General features: G+C 38.5%; 1 protein-coding gene across 5 annotated transcripts in view; it reads right to left on the reverse strand.

Annotated features, from left to right (window-relative positions):
- The window catches only part of LOC145997331 (paired box protein Pax-6-like), a 358,136-nt gene that overhangs the window by 98,308 nt on the left and 233,539 nt on the right, over positions 1–26,289 (reverse strand). For all 5 annotated transcript variants that reach the window (XM_083134250.1, XM_083134249.1, XM_083134252.1 and 2 more), the window contains one exon: positions 16,729–16,926. In XM_083134250.1, the coding sequence (XP_082990376.1) occupies positions 16,729–16,926 (198 nt within the window). The remainder of the gene's footprint in view (positions 1–16,728; positions 16,927–26,289) is intronic.

The following is a 26,289-nucleotide window of genomic DNA, read 5'->3' on the forward strand; positions in this document are numbered from 1 at the left end:
GATGCTATTTAATAAACCTGGTTATGTATTCCCACATGAGAGTCCAAAGATTCGTTCATAAAATAGATTGTTGTTCAACTCAGGCCGTGTCCGAAAGGTGCAAGACCGTACTTGAAGTGAGCATCCTCCGAGTATGGTCTTGGAGAGCGGTCTTCAACTCGTGTAATGGAAGTAAAAGTCTTTCGAATTGCACTTCGACTGCAGCGCCAAATACGATCAGTAGATAAAACTGAGTACTCGTTGTTTTCCCCACGTTTTAAACACTTGTTTTTCACCATAGAAATCACGTTGCATTTTCAAATGTTTGTACACATATGTTTCCACACATTAGAAGAACATTAACCAACAACTTGCTGACCCATAACGCATATTTAACCCGTGTTGCTGGCTTTCTATCTCCGCGATTTTATACAAACGAACAACGAGTGTGGAAATCTCGTGACCGAGTCAGCTTCAATCTGCACTGCGAGCTATGCACTTGCGTACTCCTGCTCTTGGCGCTTTCGAACTGCAGTAGATGACGTCACTTCCGCCAAAACCATGCTTCAAGCACGTACTTCGTACCATTCGGACAGAGCCTAAATACGTCAAACATTTAGTACACTGGTAATAATAATGATTTTCATTATTCCTGTCTACATCTGTCAAGCACAATGACAAATGTCATTGCTATGGATAATTACGTAAATATTTGAAAAGTCGAATGTACCACATGTGTTTTATCGAGCAACAAACTAAGATAATCGCACTTAACACTCAAAAACCACATACAAACCGCCTTTCCTTGCCAAAGTTACAGATTATCTTCACACGTAAACGTCCACTCTGATTGGTTGTTACCACATCATCGAACAGAGAAGCAAATTGCAATTAGAACACGGTCTAGTCACAAAACCAATCTGGCAGCCTTTTCCAGCTTGTAGCAAGTCCAGCGCTAACAAAGATATTTCAGTAGGAAGCAGTGGCGTATACTGAGTCCAAGATCTGGGCTATCTCACTATGCCACGTGGTCCTATACTAGGAATAGAAATCACGTCTACCAGCTCCTAAGAAATCAGGTTGCCAACTCATAAGAAATCAGGTTGCCAACTCCAGAATCACCATCATGATCTCACTGATGAGAATAATTTTATCTACAATTTCTGATCTATTTTTCAACTGTATTTTATTGTCTAGACTTCAGGCTTCGCAGATATCCTAGCTAGCCTAGAATATACGCTCCTGGTAGGAAGTCCAGTTCCTTATAATTCGGCCTTTAGTTTTTCTATTTACCCTGTCTACGTTTATCAATGCTCTGTCGCTTGGACGCACGTAGTATAATCTTCTGTGGGGTTGTGATGTCATGTGCTCAGTGCCCCTTTACAGCCTCAGCTTTCTCAGTTATTCTATTGTCTTCTAGTCTAGCTTGTTTGGGTAACAAATTTCAACCTTTGAATCCCTCCTCCCCTAAGCGGCCAGCGGGGAAATCGGATTGTGTCAGCATAATCGTTCTGCGCTGTGTATGGGGACGGCTCGGGTATACGTTCCAACTCTTAAGATGGCCATGCAGATGCTTGTCAGTTTGTGATAAGTTCCGGTTAGAATATGAGAACTGTATGTTGGGGGCAGAGTGGTGTGTGTCTTCATTTGAACCCTTACCAAATTGCAGTTGTAGCATGATCGACTTATATGTGTGTGCAAAGCGAGAACATACAGTTGTCATCCCTAACATCTCAATCAAATACTGTCAGTCTGTATCACATAGATTACAAAGACCAACTCTACAACGAGATCTTTCATTCTCTGAAACCTCCGAAAACGCACGGAGTTGTGCTTCGACGTGGCAACAGCGCCAACTTCTGCCACTCGCCTAATTTCATATTTAGCCATATTTTTTTTCAAATTAATTAAGAGTTTCGAAATAAAAATATGGCTGTATAAACAACAAAGTAATTAAAAACGAATTTGTACTTTCAGACGCGGGTCGGCTAAACGCTTGTAGGTCGCATTCTAGTCGCCAGAGCCACGTTTGCACAACAGTTTTGCTTGAATTTACATGTTACCACCTCTTGCATTGAATTCTCTCAAGTAAAGAGGGAGACAGTTAATTTTTTTACAACTAGAAATCTTGATAAAACAAAAGGCTAATCAAATTTAATAATGTATGATCATATCATATTTGTCTTTCATAGTGTCAGAGCTGTAAAAGGCACTAATGAGAAGAAATAAAGAAGCTTAAGAATAGGGAATTAAAAGAAGAGATCATAATTGTGTGTGTGAGAGAGACAGGTTAACGCCGATCCCTGTCTCTCAGAAAACGATCTCCAAAATAAGTAATTAAGAATTTGCTCAAATTATTTTTTCCCCATCGTGGAAGCGCAGATGAGATAAGAATTCCTTTTTAAAAAAGTCAAGGCATCGGTAACACCTCAGAGACCAGCGAAAAATATATTTCACAGAGAAGTAGGCACGGGTTGAAAAAAAAATCAATTTGCCGCGAAGATCTCACAGATGCGTTTCCCTTTTTCTTCTTTCTCTTCTTTTTACAACGCTGGTGCTTTTTATACAGCGCGCGGTCCTCGGAATCTCGGCATTAATCTCTGGGTCGTTTCGGCTGCGTTAGAAGAATAGGATCATAAATTTCGCAAGGAACGTAGGTAGAAAAAAAAGCGTGCAATTATCTCTGCATCATATCCTCATTTGAGTCAAAACGCCCGGAGGGGCGGGGGGGGGGGGGTACGTGTAATGAAGACATTTAATATGCGCATCGTTTTCTTATTTTTTCCTTCTTTCTGCCGCTGGTTTCATGGTTCGTAATCATTGACATTAACCCAGAGATTAATATATATATGTTAGTGTGCGAGAAGATGAGGTCTAAAAAGATTAGCGTGGTGTAAAATAAGGAATTATCTTCACTTTTTTGTGTTTTGTAATTTCTTTTCTTATCTCTTGATGGTTTATTGCAAAGGATATTTATTACTGAACCAAAAGTGTTACATACCTACTAGAAATACATGTATTCTTTACACGTCGTACTTGCTAAGGATAATATTTAATTAATTTTAACAAGGTATACACATAGAAACCGGTGTGTTTCAAAAAGAATAATGTTAGGTTAAATTTTTGGGAGAATAAATGCATAGTTGTCATAAGTACGTATATTTGGTAATTTTGACTGAATTATTTTGTAATTTTAAACTGTTTGTCTCACTTCAGTAAATATTTGCTTACCTTCACCCCAGAGCCATAGCGAGAGATATCCTATCTCTCTTCTAGGGACAACTTATGCCCAAAGGACATCCATAGCAAAAAGTTGTTAATTTTGTCTCTTCTAAAACAAAAGTATTTTGTTTCTAAACTACCAAATAGCTTACCAAGATTAACAAAGTTCTAAATGCATACATTGCGTTCAGTGGCGTGCCCAAGGGAGGGGGGTTGTGGGGGTTATAACCCCCACCCCATTTGGCACAGTATTCCTAAAAAGAAAAGAATGTCAAATGTAGGAAAAGATGGCAAAATGAGGAATGATTACCAAAAATAGTGTACGTAACCCCTCCCTTTCGATTGGATTGGATTGATTTGGTGTTTTAAGTCCACTTTATGCACAGTAAGGCTAATCGGGACTGGACCTACAGTTTAAAGTGGGATCCGAACCACTTGTGCGTCCACCGGGTATCGAACCCGGGACCCCTTGATTACAAGGCGACGACGCTACCACTGCGCCATCGGGGAGGCTTCCCTCCCTTTCGAAAATCCTGGGCACGCCACTGATTGCGTTGTAGATTTAGTGTGCGGAAAACAACTTCTCAAAAGTAACTCAGTTACAGTAACTGTAAATTACTTTCTGTTGGAAATTGTCTTGAAAATTACACAGAATTAATGATCATTAATTGTGATAATATAACGTGCTTTATTTAGGCCTGTGGTATATTATGTACATCTTTATATATTAATATTATTACAGCGAAAAAATGTGAAAATAACACTGAAGTCTTCAAGTGCAATTAGAAAAACGAATTGCCATAACGCGTGGATGTTCTAGCATGCAAAGAAGCCTAGCTTTCTTGACTTAGGAAAATCCACGAACTTTCTTTCACCTTAGCATCCAGAGAAGATACATAGTTGAGAACAGAGTTGCCAAATTCCCCAGGTCACAAATTTAAATTTCACAATTTAACTCTCGGAATTTAACTATTGATAACATTACATTTATTGCAAAATGTAACTCGGTTAGTGTTAATAGTAGGTAGTTACAGTTAGAATTTCTCACAAAATTAACTGTTACATCCAAATACTGAAATTATACAAATTATTCTATTCATTATCGTCCGCCTCCCCCATAACGTTTGGGGCCAGAGGGGCGATGTGAGTTGGAGAGGAGGCAATTTCCCCTCATCTTCCAAATCAAATACCACCCTGGCAATTACTTATGTTTTTACGTTCAGAAACATTTCCAGTTACGCCTACGTACAGCAAGTAAAAATTTGTAAACACGTAAAACTGAACACGAAATTCCCTGTTTGCAACATGTAGCCCGGGAAAAGCGTTCCGCGGTGAACAAGAATACATAATGAACAGGTGGCAAGAAAAACCCAGCGGCACCTGTTGGCGTTATCTGTTTTAATATAATATGTCCACACAGGCTACTCCACGTCGTCTTCTTCTTCCTCCAACAGGCAGGACAGGTATGGCCATATTATGCCCTTGCCCGCTTTCCTTTCTTTTTGTTCTTTTTTGTACAGCGCTCTGAGAGCGAGGAGAGTTCGGGAAGAAGGAAGTTAAATGTTGATGGTCACAACCGACAAAGGGGTGTCGAGGTAAATGTGCGAGTTCAAAAGAGGCACTCATCGCAGGAGAAGGTTCATAAGTTATGGCCATAAAGCCGACACAATGGCACCACCGACTTAATTCAATTTCACCTTCCGATTCTCTTAAACGTCTGGCGTTGTAAAGGTGGGGGGAGGTCGGCCATTTTTCTTCACAAGTTAATATTGATAAACTGCGAACGCCAGCAGGTTTATTTTTCAGGAAACTAGTTTCTTCTTCTTCTTACATGTCTTCCGTTTAGTAGCTCTTTGGAAGTTTTTGCACGATTTTTTCCCTCTCGTTTCATGATATATTTTTATTGCATTAGATTTCCTTCTTTTTGTAGATTTTTCTTCATTCTCGCTGCACCAGCCGGTTCGGTGGCCTAAGCGCGACTTGAGACGTCAAAGTTGCCGGGTTCGAGCCTCGTCCTGGACATTGCGGGCGTTCTTTGAGAGTATTCCTTCTTAGATTTTATCCAATCATCCTCATCGTCACAATATGCCAAAGTGGCAGTAACGCAACATGAAACAACTAGGGATGGACGATATCGGAAATTTGATATAGCGATATATGAAGAAAATATCGTCACAGACTATACGATATTTTTTCCGTATCGTGATATCGGCGATATATCGCCAACGCACGACATATATCCCCAAAATATCGTGACGATATATCATCTAGTTGATATCGCTTGAACGATATTTTTTTCAATATCGCGATATATTGTCTGGACGATACATCCACACACTAGAAACAACACACAGCACACGAACTGCATTGTTCTAGGCCTACACCTCGCTTCGAGTGATTCCGGGTTCGAGTCAAGTCTCTGGTAGGTACTGCTGTTTCTCTACGACGGAAGAGGAACGTTAAATTAGAAAAATACAAGTTTTCTTGGGCTTTTCTCGTAATAGACAATTTCTGTGTTCAAGCGTCGGTTGCTTTCCGAAACCAACGTTATTTAATGTACTCCGTATGTTATTGGTTCTTAACCACTACAAATTTTACTGAGTGAAAATTAGGAAACTAAAATACTTGTTTGATTTCAATATTTTAAATTGAAATATTTTGATGTAGCTAATTACATGGTTTTAAATAACTAATTTTGCTTTTTGTTTATATACACTCCAAAAACATGCTACAAAATTGCCAATGCGACAGCAGCAATAGGCATCACAATTGGTGTAACAGAACTCCTAATCGAGTGTGACAGGTTTCACATATCCTCGGTGGTGCTGCAGGCGCCACAGCCTCGTTAGGCTGCAAAATGAAGTTCAGGGTGTACTACGTGGATGATAGGTTGACATTGGAAGTCATTTTAAGGAGGCTTTTCCCTGCTTTAATTTGAAAATATTTGATTTTTCAAAATTTTAGGACGGGCTGTAGCCCCATCAACTCCCACCTGCGCACGCCAGTGCTTCGCCGTGATATTGGCAAAAGGAATAACGCAAATCAAAGCATTCCGAACAAAATGCACTTTTTAAAAATCATATCAGGAGCACGTTGTATGTAGTTCCAATGCATGACATGCTGTTAATGGATTTACTGCCTTTTCTAATTATCCAATTTATTTCCTCAAAAGATCGTCAGTTATGGCTGTCTGGGAATGTTGAATCAACATAAAAATTTTCTCATTAGCGGTAGTAAATCAAAGCAGGATTCCCTCAAAAGTGTCGGAATCGCCGCCAACTCTTGTACTTGGCCCAATTAGAAAGTTTAGATCACGCATTAGAATGTAATGGCTTTTGTGTGAGGCGTTAGGTACGTCACGACGGTTAAGAAATGTCTGTTATGGCTATCTTTTATGTAGCGATGGAAATGGACAATAATTGCAGGACTACGTCCGTCTTGTTGGACATGAATTTGAAATTAACCTGGTTGCCTGATGTTGACAAGCAAATAACACGATCTCTGTGAACATCTAATGTTCATGTCTTTGCCACAACGGATTCAATGCGTCATGCAGCAAAATGTATTACGATCGATGGGAAACTCTAACGTATTAGACGTACGCAAGTCTCTCGCTTCGAACTCTCCACAAGGTGGCGCGTCGATCGACGTCCGAATCGCAAAGATTACTTAATATTATGTTGTGATAACGAATTTGTATTTTAGTTGCCGGGGATCACAATTAATATGTTTGTCAGTTGCTATATCTGAAGAGAAATTTCTTGCAAATAATTGAACACTAAATAATTATTAATTGAGGTTAAATGTGATTGTCTGGCAGGTTCCCGTATCTTAATAACAAAGTAGCTTGGAATGATTTGGTAGATGGCTCTAGTGAAAGTCTTATGCACACACAATACGTCTACTACACAGTGAGTTGATGATCCTGGTTTATTCTTATGAAACTGTGCGAGATCAAAGGGGATTTTCCACTAGGCCTATAGGGGCTGCAAATCCAAAGGGGCCGCACAAAAATGAGACGCTGAAAGGTTAGAAGTGAAAAAAGACAATCAACCATTAAAATCCCTTAATACAGTAAATCCTCGTTTATCCGAACCCCGATAAGCCGGACTTCGCTTAATCTGGACAGGCAAAAGGCCCCCCCCCCCAAAAAAGAAAGAAAGAAAGCAGAATACAAAGGTTTTAAATGTAGCTAGAAGTCAACAAGAGAACTTCCCAAAGAAAAGGCAGTCAACCACTGATGAAATTCTGTTTCCCGCTGACTTTGTACTGTACTGTATAGTGTATTTAGGCCTATGCCCTTTAAATGCACCATAATAAACGTGTTTTGTTGCTATAAACGGAGTTTTAATGCACTTTCTCCTGTTCTTTTAGGTTATTTCAGTTAATCCGGACTTTCGTTAAACCGCCGCTCAACTTATCCCCCCCCCAATTAGTCCGGATTAACGAGGTTTTTTTGTATTGTGATAAGAGCAAAATTAAGCATCATGTCAAGTGCTTTTAATTGCTTAATTGATGAAAGAAGATAGAAGAGAGGATTTTCTAGCGTTTAAATAACTTCTTGCATCAAACATTTACCAGTGTTTTCCACAAATCTTGACATTGCTCTGTGAATTTTTGTGAGTATTTTAACATCAAACGCCAGTGAAGAGCGGTCGTTCAGCGTTCTAAAAAAAAAAAGAATTAAAACCGCCCTCAGAAATTCAGTGTCTGATAGCAGACTTTCTATTTGGCATCCTTCGCAGCGAATGTGATGTCCTGCAAGAAATTGACGTTGAGTCTTTCAATCATCTGCTTGCTGCCATGAAAACCAGAAGGAAACAGTTTTACGCGAGTGTTCTCTTGTTAAATGTAGCTAAGTGTATTGTTTTATCGAAATTTAATGAATAATTTTTAATCATATGTGTCTATATTTTAAAGTTTACGAGTGTTATTAATACAGAGCATGCAGTTAGTGGAAGTGAAGTACCATAATAACAATGTAATAATAATAATAATAATAATAATGTCGGCAGGGGGCAAAACAAAGGATAGCCTAGGGGTCCAAATTTTATAACCCCCCCCCCCCCAATGGGCAAGATTGTGAGAACTATAGAGATTGACTGAACCAATTCCTTGTTCTGGTTATGTAATCGTTGTAACAGCCGAACTTATATCTACGAAAACTGATGTAGTATTTAGTTTGGCAGTGTTGTTATACGCACATAAAGAGACATATTCTAAACACGCGTCTCATGAACAATTTTGGCACCATCTTCAGTTATAAAAGTCTTGGTGCCCTTTTTGCGTTGCTTTTATTGATTGATTTGCTTTATTTTACTTCGCTTTTTGTGCCACTTTTGGCTAATTTGCGAAGATGGGGATGAGTTACGACCCCTGGCGTCTTAGCGCAATGTGGTGACCACTCCGCCACGGGGGCCGGCCCCCCTTTTTTCGTTTCATGTTTAGGTGCAGATGTACAATATTTTTGACAATACTAAATATATCTTCTCTCACCATAGCCTATTCAATTTCAGTCTAGCATGTGCGTTGGCGAATTAACAACCTTATTTCATGAAGTGTTACTTTGCTTAACGTTGTGCTTATGTTTTGATCTGATTCAGGGAGGGGAAAAACAGGCTGCCTTTACTGAAGAGCAAGATCGTGCAGTTTTCTTCATACACAGAGATTCCACTTATTTTTTATCCTTTTGCACAAGCAATGAATCAATAGCTCACTTTCTAGAGATAAAAGCACGCTTGTGTGCAGGTGATGTTTACAGATGAATTATTTATTCGCTCTCAAAGTTAGCCGCTTCTCATGCTAAGCTCGTAAGCGTTGATGGAATGAGCATTATAAAGGCAAATATCGAAAAAGTGAAATTGTGTTACTTCTCAGAAGAAAACAACAACGTTTAAACAGAACAGTGAACTTAATCTAGTCTTCTAGATCTTGTATGTTGTGCTGTAAGCAGTCCCGTAGCCAGGGGGAGGGCAAAGGAGGCTGAACCCCCCCCCCGAAATCCTTCAAATATCTAATTTAAATGTTGTTGTTATTGTTATTGGACCATCCTCATTAAAACCCAGAAAAGCCCATTGACAGCACTGTGACATGGCGAGGAAGTGCCGCCATTAAATAAGCACTGCCCCTGCTGCCTTGCAGGGAGGGGAGGGATCCCCAAAGGCTAAGGGAAGGATACCCTGACAGAAAACCAAGGGTGGGGCAGACTCAAAAGGCATGGTAAAGCCAACTGCCCTAGGGGAGTAAACCCTAAATAAATCCACCCTGCGTTGGGCCAATCCCCCACGCAAGGGTATTAACGGATTCAGAGAAAAAACAGGAGCCTCGGAATGGACAGATCAACACAGCAACGACCGGACTGGAAAAGGAAAACGAGAATGGGAACATGGAACATTAAAACTATATTAGGAAAAGAAGTTGAATTAGTACAGGAAATGAAGATACGTAAGATAGACGTAATGGGAATTAGTGAAGTAAGAAAGAAAGGAAATGGCATACAAAGGCTTGAGGAGGGATATACCTTGAGATATTCAGGTGTTGGACAGGGAAGAAGAGCAAAAGAAGGGGTAGGAATTGTAACAAGTCAGGAATATGAAACAAAGGTCAGTGGCTGGGAACCAGTTAACTCAAGAATAATTGTAGTTAAATTTGATATAGAATATAAAATATCATATATCCAAGTATATGCACCAACAGAAGATGCCTCTGTGCTTGATAAGGAAGAATTTTATGTACAACTCCAGAGGACAGTAGATAAAGAAGTAATGGAGGGACGGTATGTAATGATAGTGGGAGACTTAAATGCAAGAACAGGTAAAGATAAGAAGGTAGCCCATGGTAGTATGGGAAGCTACGGGGGAGAAAAGACATTGAATGAGAATGGCAAAAGATTACTGGAGTTTTGTGTAGAAAATCAGTTGCTTCTTGGAAACTCCTTCTTCCCACATAAGGAAGTACATAAAATAACCTTCCAGGCTGAAGGAAGAAATGCTAAAAGCATAATAGACTACATAATATATACCAGTAGTATTAGGAGAAACATAATGGATGTTAAAGTTATAAGAGGTGCTGAACTGGGTACAGACCATAGATTACTAATAGTGGACACACGCTTCACGAGACCACCAAAGCCCAGAATGAAAAAATACCAAACAATTAAGATAAATGAGTTACAGAAAAAAGAGAAGAAGGAAGAGTATAAAGAACAGGTAACAGCCAGACTGACAGAAGGACCAGATGTAGAACAACTAGAGATAGAAGAAATATGGAAGAGAATTAAAAAGGCACTCATAAAATCTGCAGAAGAAGTATGCGGAAAGAAAATAGTAGATACAAGAAAAAAGAAAACATCTTGGTGGAATGAAGAAGTGAAACAAAAAGTAAAAAACAAAAAGGAAGCATGGAAAAAATATATTATGTCTCAGACAGAAGAACATAGAAGGAAATACATTGAAAAAAGAAATGAAGTCAAGGAAATAGTGAAGGAAGCTAAAATAACATCCTGGGAAAAATTTGGAAATATGGTTGAAGAAAAAGCTAGAGAAAAGAATACAAGGCAATTTTGGAAAGTTGTAAAGAACTTGAGAGGAAAATATGGAAAAATAATAAGAACCATTAAAAATGGAGATAAATTGATCACAGAAAAAAAGGATGTGTTGGATGTATGGCGGAAACACTATGGTGAAAAATTCCAGAAAGAAAATAATAACGCAGAGGAGGTAGGGGTGATATATGGACCATACATGGAGGTACAAGACTCAGATATAGAAGGGGAAATAAAGGAAGATGAAGTACAAATAGCAATAGAACTGATGAAGACAGGAAAAGCAGCAGGATCAGATGGAATAAATCCAGAATTAATAAAATATGGAGGTATGGAAGTAGTTAAGAATTTAACCAAGATGTTTCAAAGAATATGGAAGGAAAACAAAATACCAAATGAATGGAGGAAAAATATCATTATCCCACTACATAAGAAGGGCAGTAGCTATGACTGTAATAACTACAGAGCAATATGCCTCTCATCAGTCGCTTATAAATTATACACAAGGATACTAGAAAGACGTCTCAGAAAAGTGGTGGAGGAAGATATGGAGGAGGAGCAGGCAGCATTCCGCCCTAAAAGGCAAACACAAGATCATATATATACTATAAGAATGATTATGGAAAAAAGAATTGCCAAGAACAAGGACACATATCTAGCTTTTATAGACCTAAAAGCTGCTTTTGATTCAGTCCCTAGGCAATATGTATGGGAAGCATTGGAGGCAAAGAAAGTACCAGTAAGATTATTGAATGCAATAAAAATTGTATATAATAATCCTGCAGGAATAATTAGAGTAGATGGCGAATACTCAGGTGAATTTGACATTGAGAAAGGCATAAAACAAGGAGATAGCCTCAGTCCAATCCTATTTAACGTCTTTTTAGACGAAATTGCTAAAATATGCAAACGACGAACACACAGAACGAAGTTAGGTATGTGGAGATTAAGGCCAGTATATATTCAAGCACTATTATATGCCGATGATATCGTACTGATATCAGATACACCTGAGAGACTTCAGCAAGCAGTGGAAGAATGGTATGAAGAACTTAAAAGGAAAGGCATGAAGATTAATATAGAAAAGAGTAAGATCATGCGGGTGACTAAAGAGGACAAGGAAAATGAAGCCCTGAATATAATATGCGAAGGGAAACAACTAGAGAAAGTAGAAACATATGAATACTTACGAACTATCATAAGTAGCAGTGGGAAAATTGATCAAGAGATAATGAATAGGACAAAGAAGGCAGCATCAGCATATTATCAAATGAGTAATACTTTGGTGGGAAAAAGAGAGATCAGTATAAAAACAAAAATGCAACTCTACAACTCAATTGTAGTTCCCATCATGGGCTATGGCACAGAAAGCTTAGCACTCCAAGACAAACATCTAAGTAAATTTCAAGCAATAGAGATGAAATATCTTAGAAGAACAGTGGGGAAAACTCGAAGAGACAGAATAAGAAATGAAAGAATAAGAGAAGAGGTAAAACAAAAGAAGACAATGACTGACGTAGTAGAGGAACGCCAGCTGAAGTGGTATGGACATGTAAATAGAATGAATGAAGATAGGAAAGCCAAGCAAGTGATGGAGATGAGGGTTGAGGGTAGAGTAGGAAGAGGCAGGCCAAGAAATACATGGGAAGATAGAATAGAAAAGATAGGATTAAAATATGGAAAAACTAAGAACGAAATGAGAAGAATGAGTCGAGACCGGACGGAGTGGATGAGATGGACAGAACGAGGTACCCGACGCTTAACGGCATAAGGGAATGGAAGAGAAGAAGAAGAAGAAGTTATTGTTATTAACAGATATAAAGTTATAACGACAGTAAAAACTGCATTACATCGAAAAGAAGTTCAGTCTATAATAGAGGAACCAGGGTATATTTTTATTTTCTGCCATTTAATCCAAAGAATAAATGGATCCACAGGTTGCAAAAATTATAGTTTTTCTTTGTGAGAGGTCTCAGAATATAGCTACGTAAACTTTGAATAAACACTAACTGTTGAAGCTTTTTTAACAATTGTGTAAAAGTGAATAGCAAAATACAGTAACTATGATTTTCAGTACACTAACCATACAAAATGTAAGAAAAATGATGGACAATAGTTGTGTTAGATATTTACTGATATTATTATTTGTACTAATCAAGTTTTATCAATGGACAAACCTTCTCTAGAAATATTTCTAGCGACGCGCGTGCTGGTAAGGGATGAGCCTCCCCACCCCCGAAATATAATTCTGGCTACGGGCCTGGCTGTAAGTTAAAAAAATATGAACTAACCAATACAATGATGTTCCGGAAAGATTCTGGAACTCTTGCAGTTGGTTTGTTATTGTGTTCGTCATAAGAACTACTCAAAGTATTGTCGAATGACCATAAATGATCGTGCATCCAGATAGTTTGAATTCAATTCTTGGTTATTTCATGTCGCTTTTCTGCGACTTTTGGCTAATCACGACGATGAATGATGATATTTACGTACACACACACACGCAGACAAACACTCACTCACAAAATTTCATGAGTATGTGTGTGTTTAAAATTTCAAGCGAATTATCGACGCCATGTTCAGTTTTCGCTTTAGCCACAGAACAGGTGACGCCATAAATGCACCTGCGCTCCCGAAGAAATATGTCGCCTCCCGTTTTTTGTAAATTATCAGGCAGACTGTTGAAGTTTGACGACAGAATATTGCACATTTTTTATAACTTCTAACAATGTATGGTGAAGCAGAGAGGTTAAAATGTACAAAATTCAATAATTTCATATTTAAGGGAATAGTGAACTTTGCAAGAACAATAAATAAAACCATTCTCATCAAACAACACAACAAACGACATTAGAATCCATTTAAAAACAATTTATGATGCTTTGAGAAACATACACTAGATGGCAGAATTTACAGATGGTATGATATTCTATTATTGAGTTCGGTGGAAAATACTCATACGAGATATAAACCGACATTATTGCTAGAAAAATCTTATCGCGTAGAAAACATAATCGTCGGATACCTATTTGCGAAATTAAAATGTTTTGTAGATTTCTTTTCTGTCATAGTGTGGTAAATAAGCTTGAAATTTCTGTTATTTATTCTAGCTGCAGCAAGTTAGACACATGATGCATCACTGATAAACGTTTGTTTCTCACTCACGCATTGTCAAACATATACAGAATTTAATCATAAATTTCAGAGAGCTGCTTCTTACATGTGAGAGTTGCGGTGGTGTAGTCGGTAGAGCGTCTCACTGACACGCGGGTTCGATTCCCGGGGTAAGTTGCTTTAAAACTTTTTTTTTTACTTCTTTTATGTCGCGAAAAGAATAAAAAAAATCCTGAAGCTAAACTTACAGCATGACTGACAAGGAAGACTTTCTACAGTAGATAATCTTAAACGTTTCGTATTCTGAAACAGCCACCTCGGTGGCCACTCACAATCTCACCACCGAAGTTCCCGGGTTCGAGTCCAGGCCACGGGCACGAATGTTCTTTGTGAGTTTCCGTTCATTCTCGTCGTCGCGATTAGCCAAAGTGACAGACAAGCGACTCTAAGTAGCAAAAGCACACACAAATTATTTCACTGATTTGGGCTGCCACCTCAGTGGCCGAACATGTTGAGTAATGCACTCGTAATTTCCACACAGGAGGCTCTGGAGATCGAGTAGGGGCTTTTTTTTCCTTCATGGTTGTTCCTTCTAATCATTATTATCCTAGAGCAACGCGACGCAATTAAAAAAAACTACAAAAAATACCCACACGGTGTATAATGGTGAAATGCCACAGAATTGGAAACACTTTTTAAGTAAAAAAAAGTGGTTATTAAATTAATATCTGCCCTTTGTATAATAGTGTAATTAACATTGTGTCTAACTGTTCTCAGAGGCAGATGTTAACGCTGAAAATGTCTGGATTAGCAATGACTAAGCAAATATAAAGCGTATGCGTATGAGGCATTCGGATATGGAAATTAGAAGTGCGTGTTCAATAATTCGTGTACCAAGGAGGTCGACACCAATCATAGGTGGCGCCAACATCTGTAGGCTTTGTCTACGAAAATTACAATGGGGGATGCGATGTGTTTTCATTTGATAAACAACACCTCTTTCTAAGTATTTATTATTTAGTCTTAAACACAATGACAACTTGTTATTACTGTATTATTTTATTTCTTGTTTCAGTGAAGTTGCACTTATGTTCACTATATGATCAATTGTTGCCTTGTTATTTTTCAATGAAGTGCCTTTTTTCTGTCGACGTACTTCTGGTACCTGTCAGTAGGGTGACCAACTTTCGACAATGAATTTAAGGGAGATTACGTCACTTCCGCCAGACAAAGGTTAAAACTGCATGATCTTGCAGTCGACTTGAAGACTTGTATCTAACCGAAGTGCGAGCGAGTTGAAATTTCGCGATCTTGCTTGCCGGGAGAATTTTTAAAAAATGTTATAATACCAGAAATTCCGGGAAATACGGGAGACTTGCTCATCCTAAGTGTCAGCGTGAGTCGATACCCTTGGAAACGGTTCTTCATGTTGCTGTCTCAACCAGGAATGTGTCACCTTCTCATAAAAAGCCTTCTAGAGAGGTATGAAAAGCCAATAACAGTTAGGGGCTAAGTCCGGAGAGTAAGGAGGATGTGGGATAACTTCCATTCGTAATTCAACGATGGTCTGAACAGTTGCAGCAGCCTTGTCATGTTGCAAGGAATGGCGTGCAGAGCGTTTTTGTTTTATTGTTGGCTTGAAACAATCCCGCAACAAAGCAGCACTGTTCACAGTCTTGAGCTAGTCTCACCTTCTGTGGTCAGACAGTAAGTTAACACGGTGCTGGAATTACGTTGGCGCTGCGTTAGCTGTATTTTGAACTCATTGATGTTTATCGGGCTTCAGATGTGCAGGCACACCCTACACTTTATTTCACTTTTGAAGAGGTACTGGCCCCTTCTGTGTATTGGTGTATCACACTTTCCCAATAATTTTAAAGTAGCAAGGTATATTATGTTTACTGTTTACGACGTACAGAGGTATAGTCCGATTACTTTCAAAACATCTCCAGTTGCCTGTGCGAGTCCAGCAAGCGAGCCTACCAACAGTGTAGAGCGTGAGCGGGAGAGTTGGCGATAGGTGCCGGGTTGAGATGACGTCAGCGGATCGCTTCTTGATTGGAGGCTACGGACCTTTTGAATCGCTCCCAAGCTGCAAATGCAGAACACCCAGAGATGTTACGAAAGTAATCTCACTACCGTTAATAACGATTCTATTAATATATTAGCTTTGTATGTGAGAATGAATAAAGCAAACGTTACTCAAATTACTCGCGAGTACTTCTTATTTCATTTGTACTTCCTAGAATGGTGTTCATCTGTGCAACCATACATAAATGACTATGGATATTATTAAAATACCTAAGTATATTATAACGCCTACTTGGGGAAAGCCAAAATATTAGTTTTATGTGGGCAATTTACTTGTTTAAAGGTACTAGTGGCATCTACCGGAGAAATATTCAATTCTGGAACAGAATAGCAGGGTCGGCCGGCATACTTTTCGCTGTTCCCAAATCTGTATAGCATCGGTTCGGCACTCGTCTTTGTAATGTTCTATTTGGTATTCTGGATTCATTTCGTGCAATAGTGTGGAGCATCCAGACCACTCAACATGGACGTAAATAAAAAAAAAATGGTGCCAATATTTGTTGGGAATGGTCATGGATGACAAACGGCCCCTGGAGGAAAGATGAACGCTGGTCTGTTGCAACATAGCCACATAGGTATACAACAATTCCCCTGCTCATCCACCTAACTCTGTAGCCACTAGTAAGGTGACATTCTTCTAATAACAAAGTGAAGTTGGTTGCAACTTTATTTTTTTTAAAAAAAGCAACCTGAAAAACATTCGATCATTTGTGTTTGCTCGTGGCTAATATTCGCTAATATCCGACAGAGGGAAAATGAAGGAAGATGAACTGACTTACCCAGTAGCTTGGTAACAGCCCCCTGCTGTGTGAGCATGTGCTGTGCGAGGTCATAGTGGCGTAACCCGAACCGTGAGAGCTCCAGTAGACGTTGCTGCGACACTAGCGACGCCAACGGGTGAGCTCCGTAAAGTTCCCTGAGTGGAGGTGGAATGGAACTTGATGAGGGAGCCACAGTCCCACTCACAGGTGGCGGCACTGTAGGAGAAAAAAAAAACATTCAAATTTCAAATATGGCAAGTTGAAAATACATAAAAATTCTAAAATTATTTTGTTCCACTGTGACCAATATGAAGAGTGTGTTGAGTAATACCTCCACACTGTGTGTGCGTGTGTGTGTTTGTAAACATGTAATACATGTTAATGAACGGAACAATACTTAATAATCTGACTGCGTGGCTATCGTTATTCTCACTTGAAAGTACAAACACCACAATTTTTCGATTCTAGAACCAATTATACATACATGAAGTGTAACGTAATAAATATTACAGTGGGTAACAGAACTCCAAATGCATGAAGTCAAAGTTAATGCATTCTCCTGGTGCATCTGTTGTAAATGTTAAGCGTGTACATTTTGGTTCTTGTCTGATCTGACTCATTGTTTCATTTCAGTGCATCATACGAAACAACAGCTGAGAAAAGTATCCTTTAATGCATTTCTGTGTGTATTTTCAGTGTATTCTGGCTTTGATTTTTTTTAGTTACTGGGTCAAAGGAAGGTTATGACCCCTACCACCCCCTTGGGCACGCCACTGTGTATTTTGATGCACCAGAATTGTATCATTAGCAGTTTATGCACTTCAATTTATTGCTGAAGTAAAAATAATATACAGGGTGGACCAAAAGTCGCAATACATAGGAAAATAAATTTTTGTTTTTAAGTTTCCATATTTATTTATTTTTTAACGTGTTCACCAAGAGTGGGAGAAATGTATTGCAAACCAATGGTAACCACGTAGAGCATATTATATGAATACATTGTTTCTTATCACAACATATTTATTTTTCCTATGTATTGCGACCTTTGGTCCACCCTGTGCACATTTTTCAGTTGACAAATTTTGGATTCGTTGTTTAATAAAGTCCTAACCTATTCTCTCTTATTTCTATTTTGGTTATATTACGTCGCTTTTCTCTATCCCATGAACCTCCTCCTGGGGTTGTTGATTTGACCATGTGTGTATTTTTGTAATCAAAACTATAAGGATGAGAAATGAATACATGAAATCGATAAAAGGGCATGCCCAGCCCGGGACTCGAACCTGGTAACTTTGGTGACGAGATCGAAAGTCGACCACTTAAATCGCTCGGCCACCGAACCGGAAGCATGTTTTTGTAGTGTACGTTTCCACCATTTTTCGTGACAGCGTAGTAGCATATATTTTTTTTAGCGTATTCCTTTTCATCACTTTTGGTGACTGACAACATATTAACATATTTTTTAAGTGCACGTTTTCACCAATTTTTGTTGACACATAGAAGCATATTTTTTAGGTGTGCGTTCTCACCACTTTTCGTGGCAACATAGTAATATATTTTTAAAAGTGCACGTTGTCACCACTTTTTATGGCAACCTATTATCACTTTTTTTAATGTGTATTTTTTCAGCGTTTTTCGTGGCAACACAGAAGCATATTTTTCAAAGTGTACATTTTCACCATTTTTTGTAGCAACATAGTAGCATGTTTTTTTTTTCAAGTGTACGTTTTCACCAGCTTGGGTGGCAACATAGTAGCATCTTTTTTTTTAGTGTACTTTTTCACCAGCTTCAGTGGCAATATACTAGCATATTTTTACAAGTGTACGTTTTCACCACCTTTGGTTACAACATAGTAAAATAGTTTATGATGTGTACGTTTCACCAGCTTGGGTGACTATATACTAGCATATTTTTAAAGTAGGCTATACGTTCACCACCATTGGTGGCAACATGGTAGCATTTTTTTTTTTTTTTGAGTGTATGTTTTCACCACCGTTAGATGTTCGACAACACGTACGTTTTCACCAAAATAGTAGCATATTTTTTAATGTATAAGAGTTGCTGCAGCAATTCTTCCATGGGCGAGCTATAAAGCTGTTGGGATAATTGTCACCACGTCCTGATAACACTTACCATAACATTTCCGACACAAATTAGGCGATCCATAATGTGTTTCGTGCGAGCTATGGTGCGTGCATACGTGTTACGTGTCTTTCGCTCGCTCGGAAGTTCGAGCGCGTGATTATCCATGCCTGCGTCCGAACACGTAGGCGAGCATAATTTTGAAAATTGCATTTAGTCTAAATCGTTGGGAGGGGTTCCCCGCCGAGTGCATAAATTCAGCCCCTGTCGCGTGATTTGAGGTTGGGTAGAGGTACCCTCCGACCCCTCCCTCGTCGCCAATTGCTTCTGCTGCTGGTTTATCGTAATCAATAGAGTGGTTATCCTGTCCTAAAGCGCAAGGGCGTCGCCATTAGGTGGGCAAGGGTGGGCTAGCCTCCCGAACAGTCCCCATAAGGAAAATACAGACTGTCAGAATCACGCATGAAGACTAAGGATGGTTACAAAACCAGGATAACAGATATCCGGGTTTTAGATTATCCGGTATCCGTTACTCAGATATCCGGATGATCAGACATACGAGCACAGTGATTAAAAGAATATGTGGATAGCCCGTAAAACAGATACACGATAAAACTGTCCGGAATCTGGATAATGCAACACATTTGGATATCTGGATAAAAAATTATCCGGATTTCGCCATTCCTAATGCAGACACATGCACATACAGAAAGAACGAATGAAAAAAAATAGTAAAAAGTTAGAGATGAAGAGACAGAAAGAAAGGAAAATAAAATTTAAGACAGAAGAAAAGATTTTTCAAAATATTACATGTCCGATGACATTTTAGGTAGGAATAGCGTACCATAGTGTAACATCTTCTACCTATAGATGTTTCATGGTGTGTAAGTTTTCAATTTCCTAGAATGGACAGGAGGATCACGGATTTGCTAAGCATGAAGTGTTTTCTTATCAAACACCGATTGATTGCAATAGATGCGTAAACACAACTGGCATTTTTTTAATGAATGAAAATTATAACAAATTCTTCACATTGTTGTGCTATGTATCGGTGAGTGATGAATTTTCAGCTATTCGATCTTCGTAAGAGAAAAAGTACCTTTTGATGAATTTTTGTATATTATTGCAACAGAAGGTCATTATTAGAAGTTTATTCACTTAACGGAGTCAATATATTTTGTGTCAATTGACATATTTTCTGTGTGTTGTTTCAACAAATAAATAACACAATGTAATGTTGCAAGTTTATTGTATACACAGGGTGGACCATTTAAGTTGGTAATGCGACATATCTCGCAAACGAAGCGTTTAGAAAGAAGTGTTTTAAATAAAAGTTAATTGACTTCAAGGCGAATTGATTTAAATCAGGTTGATTTAAATCGCGAAAAAAACTTTCTATGAAGAACATATATCTATCTATATGTATGGTGCCAAAAACCATAGAAGCAATATTAAGCGTGGTTTTTAAAAAATAAAAAAATAAATCTATTAAAATAAAAATAAATCTGATTTATATTTAAAATTTCTTTTTTTAAAAAATCATTATTTTTATCCACCCTGATTGACTTTGAGGTAGAAAGTAAATCTTATTATGCATTTTAGTACGGGATGATTTGAAGGTCACTCAAATTTTTTTGTAGGGAACCTAATTTTTTGCTTAACATTTTTATTCCTCTTACAAAAGTAAACAACTTTTGTAAAAATCATGTTTCTATTGAGCGTGTAGTTTCACATATTTGACAAGTAAAAAGTGGTAACAGAAATTCATACTAATTATTCAAGGTTAGGTGGTAATTTTGGGTTTACCAAATAACTCTGCTACATCCCAAATACTTCTAACATGTGCTTCTTTTTTGTTTTGTGGAACTGGCTTCAAAACAACAATTCAGCAGGGTTGAAAAAGACACAACCTTTGTCATTGTATATATGCCACGAAATAATTTCTGCTCATTAATGCATTTGTACCCTTTCCTTTAAAACATCTGCAGTATAGGGGAATTAAAGCGAGAGCATGTGACGTGACGCCACGGTTCACGATTTGCTCTGCGTCCACCATTTGGAGATTCACATTATTTATGCTAATTTTTCTCGTACTCGCCACAAAAAAACTAACTTAAGCGCACACCGTGGTAAAGATCCCAAACTCTTTAGGTTATAAACTGTTGAAATTACCCCCCTCTATCGTTCTTTTTTTTTTACAAAACTTTTTGTTTTGCTCATCTGTCAGTAGTTGTCGCTGCTGATGATCTACGAACATGCGAAATTTCCATATCAATGAGGTGCAGTCTTCCTATTCCTCATATACGGGAACACGCGTTGTGCAGAGGGTGGAAAAGACGCATGGCATGTACTATGCGTGCATTACACGCACACGCTAATAAATGGTGATATGCAGCCAAAATTCTACTTAACAGTCTTGCAGTACAGAGGCTTGCTTAAATATAGTCTTCAAATCAATAGAATAGAAACTGATAGATATAACGGAATTGACAGTGAATTCATGAATTTCTTTTTGGATGGTTACATTTTTCGTTCAGAGATGGCAGCACAGCAAAAGTAACGCCAACATCGTGAAAATTTAATAAGCTAGAAGATTAATTTGTATAGTTTAACATAAATTGCATAATAATAATTGAATTCTAAAAGCACATCTAAGAAAAATGATTCAAGTTAATGATCATTATGATGTATATTTTTTAAGGACTATCTCTTAAGAATGAAAGCTTCGGTTTTGTTAAGAAAGGAGCACGATTCTGAAGTTTGACCTATCGCCATCCCAACCTTCCACCTTCCACCTTACCAACCAACTTCCCAGACTCATCCAAGGGCCACAGCGAACTTTCCTCCCATCCCCCCACTACCAAAGCAAAGTCAGGTCATGGGATGCAACCGCCAACCCCTTCATAACAGAAATCGAATCAATCTGAATTTTGACAGTTTTATTTCAGGACACTGTGTTAAAGAATGTATGACAAAATTTAAAGACAAGCAAGCAATTTCAAAGAGATTATTTATTAGACATGAAAGAACTCAAAACGAGTATAATTTACCCTTGACAAATTTGCAGACTTGATGTAACTTGATCTCTTCAGACGCAAATTATAATTTACAGAGTTCAACCCGAGCTGCGAGATGTTTGACATCACATTTACTGATTGCTTATTTTCTTCCGGGTGCTGTCCACTATAATCTTGCTTCGAAATAAAACATGCAAACAGATGAAGAAACTACAAATAATATTTTTTGTGTTAATCTTACAAATTGAAATTTATACGACACGTGCAAACTTTTGTACTGCGTATAGCAGTAGTAACAGTATCACGCAAAATCCTTGAATTGCGTTGAACAAGAGATTTCATATAGCTAATAATTTATTTCCTATAAAACCTTGCCCTCCGAGGCAGAGGGAGACGGTTCACCTGCTCAAACAAGAAATTTATGCATTTTCGCGTGACGTGACCAGGCTCATTCTCAAATCATCCTGTGAAGGTTGCCGAAAAAAGGTTTCTTTTATGGTAATGGAGCCTCCTATTGTCTCCTATCGCCACGGATCTGCTGTTTAATATATCGCCTTTTTAAGGAAAGAATAACGTGTGAAACGTGAAGCGATTAGATAAGGATCGGGACACAATAAATAGGTAGAAAACAAGACAATGTGACGGAGATCGAACTGTTCCTCATCTTGTATTTTGCGTGTGGTATTTAGTCTCCTTACACTTGTCGGCGTTGTAGTACACATTGGGAAGGAAGGTAGACACACATGAGTGTGTGTGTGTGGAATTGGAGCACATGCTTAGTTGTCCATGAGCGGAAGTCCTCGGGTTTCGATGATAAATATGCAGTTGGCAGCTGACAGAGTTGAAGACCCACAAAAAGGCAGATCCTTGGAGGAGTAGAACGAAGTATGTCCAGAAACATACAAGATTCGGTCACCCGAGGCATACCCAAGCGTAAAACCATTATCAAATGTTGAACTTGGGTTATGGAGGGGGGAGAACAGTTCATTAGAGCATAATTATGCAAAGTAGGGGTAAAAATCCACCATTGAGCACAACAAAAAAATTGGAGGATGTGGGCTCGAGGCAGAGATAACCACTTCACAAAAGACGAAGGCAGTGACCAGGCTTGTGAGGGACAATAACCAAGACGGAATTAATATATTCGCCTCTCGGAATTATCAGCGTTGCCTCGATTCTTCAATTATTCCGCCGGCGAACAAGAACCGAGCAAAAACAAAAGACGATTCGTTGCTTCGGAAAGCGGAAACGAACAGATATGTAAAAAAGGTTGATTTTTCCCCCCTTTCCACCGTGAATAATTTCACATCGTTTAATGGATTGTAAGGAGAGTTCGTCTTTTGTTTGCGCTATGTTCGAACCCCTCCTCTTTATTCTTTTTTATCCAACTGTTGTTTCCTCTCCGAGATCAAAGATGGCGATATTCTGCTGACCGCTTGCAGAAGCGATCAATTATTCCTTTGTTCCTAGCACTATTGTTTCGAGGCAATGTTTGGCTTTTTAATTTCCCTTTTTTTCTTTTGTACTAATCTTTGTGTTCTCCTCATTCCCCTCCACAATCTTGCCCATTATTTAATTTTACTAATTACTAACCGACCAGAGTAGAAATCATTTTCTATTTCCTGAAGTTGGACACGGTTGAGTTCACGTTCGTAATTTTTTTCCCCTGAGCCACCACGAAAATGAACAATTTCTTTTTAAGCTTTACCGACTGTACTCGATGAACAATTCGTGTGTAAGCTTTACGGAGGGTGATCGATAAACAATTAGTTTGTAAGATTTACAGACTGTGCTCGATGAACAATTTGTTTGTAAGCTTTACAGTGTGTGATCGATGAACAATTCGTTTGAAACCTTTACAGACTGTGCTCGGTGAACAATTTGTTTGTAAGCTTTACAGAGGGTAATCGATGAACAATTCGTGTGTAAGCTTTACAGACTGTGCTCGATGAACAATTCGTTTGAAAGCTTTACAGAAGGTGATCGATGAACAATTCGTTTGAAAGCTTTACAGACTGTGCTCGGTGAACAATTCGTTTGTAAGCTTTACAGAAGGTGATCGATGAACAATTCGTTTGAAAGCTTTACAGACTGTGCTCGATGAACAATTCGTTTGTAAGCTTTACAGAAGGTGATCGATGAACAATTCGTTTGTAAGCTTTACGGAGGGTGATCGATAAACAATTAGTTTGTAAGCTTTACAGACTGTGCTCGATGAACAATTTGTTTGTAAGCTTTACAGTGTGTGATCGATGAACAATTCGTTTGAAACCTTTACAGACTGTGCTCGGTGAACAATTTGTTTGTAAGCTTTACAGAGGGTAATCGATGAACAATTCGTGTGTAAGCTTTACAGACTGTGCTCGATGAACAATTCGTTTGAAAGCTTTACAGAGTGTGATCGATGAACAATTTGTTTGAAAGCTTTACAGACTGTGCTCGATGAACAATTCGTTTGAAAGCTTTACAGAAGGTGATCGATGAACAATTCGTTTGAAAGCTTTACAGACTGTGCTCGGTGAACAATTCGTTTGTAAGCTTTACAGAAGGTGATCGATGAACAATTCGTTTGTAAGCTTTACAGAAGGTGATCGATGAACAATTCGTTTGAAAGCTTTACAGACTGTGCTCGATGAACAATTCGTTTGAAAGCTTTACAGAAGGTGATCGATGAACAATTCGTTTGAAAGCTTTACAGACTGTGCTCGATGAACAATTCGTTTGAAAGCTTTACAGACTGTGCTCGGTGAACAATTCGTTTGTAAGCTTTACAGAAGGTGATCGATGAAGAATTTGTTTGTAAGCTTTGAAGAGGAAGGTACATAAACAATTCGTTTGGACTACTTGCGCCATAATGTTGTGCAATGCAAACACATGTGTTATCAAGACAAACTGTATTTATTCGGAAAACTCACAAAGAACATGCAACTCTACATTTTTAACTAAACTATATTGCATCTTGTTTTGCACAGACTATCGCATCATTGAACAAGTCGTTTGTAAGTTTTACAGAGGATCTTCAGGACAAAATAATATTTTGTTGTTATGATCGCTTTTCTGCGTCTTTAAATGAATTCTGGCTGTGCCTTTTATTGGTATTTGGACATAGTTTCTATGCTAACGCAGTCCATTTTAGCCAGAAATGTCCACTGCTTCGTAATCAAGAGGTTCCGAGTTCGATTCCCACGGAGGCACTTTTCAGTTGTTCGGATCTCACTTTAAACTGTAAGTCCGGTCCGGAGTAACTGTATTTGAGTGGAGAAATGACGGGCTAGAAGAGTTACTTTCCGTTGCTGTCCATCTACAGTAAGAATAACCATGACCGTGTTTTAAGTATTATTCTAACTGCTATTACATAGGTAACTATAATCATGAAAATGTTTAGTTCTAAAATTATATATTTGTGGTGCACGTAACTGCAAATTATAATTATCGATTTTCATGCTAGATAAAGTATTCAAATTTAAATTCGAAGGTTTTATTCATATTTTTCAATGTTGTATCATAGGTCTAGGGTCTACATAATATATACAATCACCTTACGTGTACAGGAATTCGTTTCTTTATACAGCATATTTGTCCAAGGTGCATTTCGACCGATGTTATTCGATTGTTTTTCCAACTAGAATTTTCTGTTACTTCGTGTAATTAGTTTTTATTTCTTCTTAGTGAAAGCGAATTTTTTTCAATTAATTTTGTTAAAATGAGTGCATCGTAATTGTGCTGTATAAATTACACCGTACTACTAAACTCGTTGACTGTACACCCAACGGCAAAAGAAACATTAGACGAATTGTCCACCATTTTCATTCAGTTTGTTGTCCACAGACTGATGATGATGAATTGAAATAAAAACAGTCAATAAGTACTTATTTCATTCCTTCAAACAACGCTTTGCCTGCTGTACAACATGTACGGGTGTCTCTCTGTGCTTAATATTCCAATCGGTTACCGACGCCATGTTCTATTTAAGTCCACTTTATTCACTGATGGGCTAATTGGGACTGGATTTATCGTTTAAAGTGGGATCTGAAGAACTATGGGCCTCCACCGGATATCGAACCTGGGACCCTTAACTTCATGTTCACTTATCATAAGAGGTGACGACACGAAAGCTGCTCCGCTCACGAAACAACAGTCTATGCTAACCACTACATCACGGAGGCCGGCGGGAGACCCACGACAACGCCCTCACAAGTGGTCATGTTTTTGCTCTGGTCCGAAAGATTACGCTTACATTGCTGCCGGTACCTTAATTTTCTTATTAAACCATTACTGGTCGCCCCGTATATAATTTCCATTTAATAACGAGTTAAGGAGATGGGGTGGGGGGGGAGGAGCGTAACGTTTCGGTGGCATGGCCGCGCTGGTCAAACAGGAAAGCCAAGCCAGATTGGCGTTAAGTGTAAATGAGCAGTTGCGTGTTCGTGCGAGGCCGAAGAAGAGCGCTTTTGCAAAGGCGGTTGAATACGAAAACTC

Source organism: Lepisma saccharinum, chromosome 13, assembly GCF_977018435.1.
Source record: "Lepisma saccharinum chromosome 13, izLepSacc3.1, whole genome shotgun sequence".
Lineage (NCBI taxonomy): Eukaryota > Metazoa > Arthropoda > Insecta > Zygentoma > Lepismatidae > Lepisma > Lepisma saccharinum.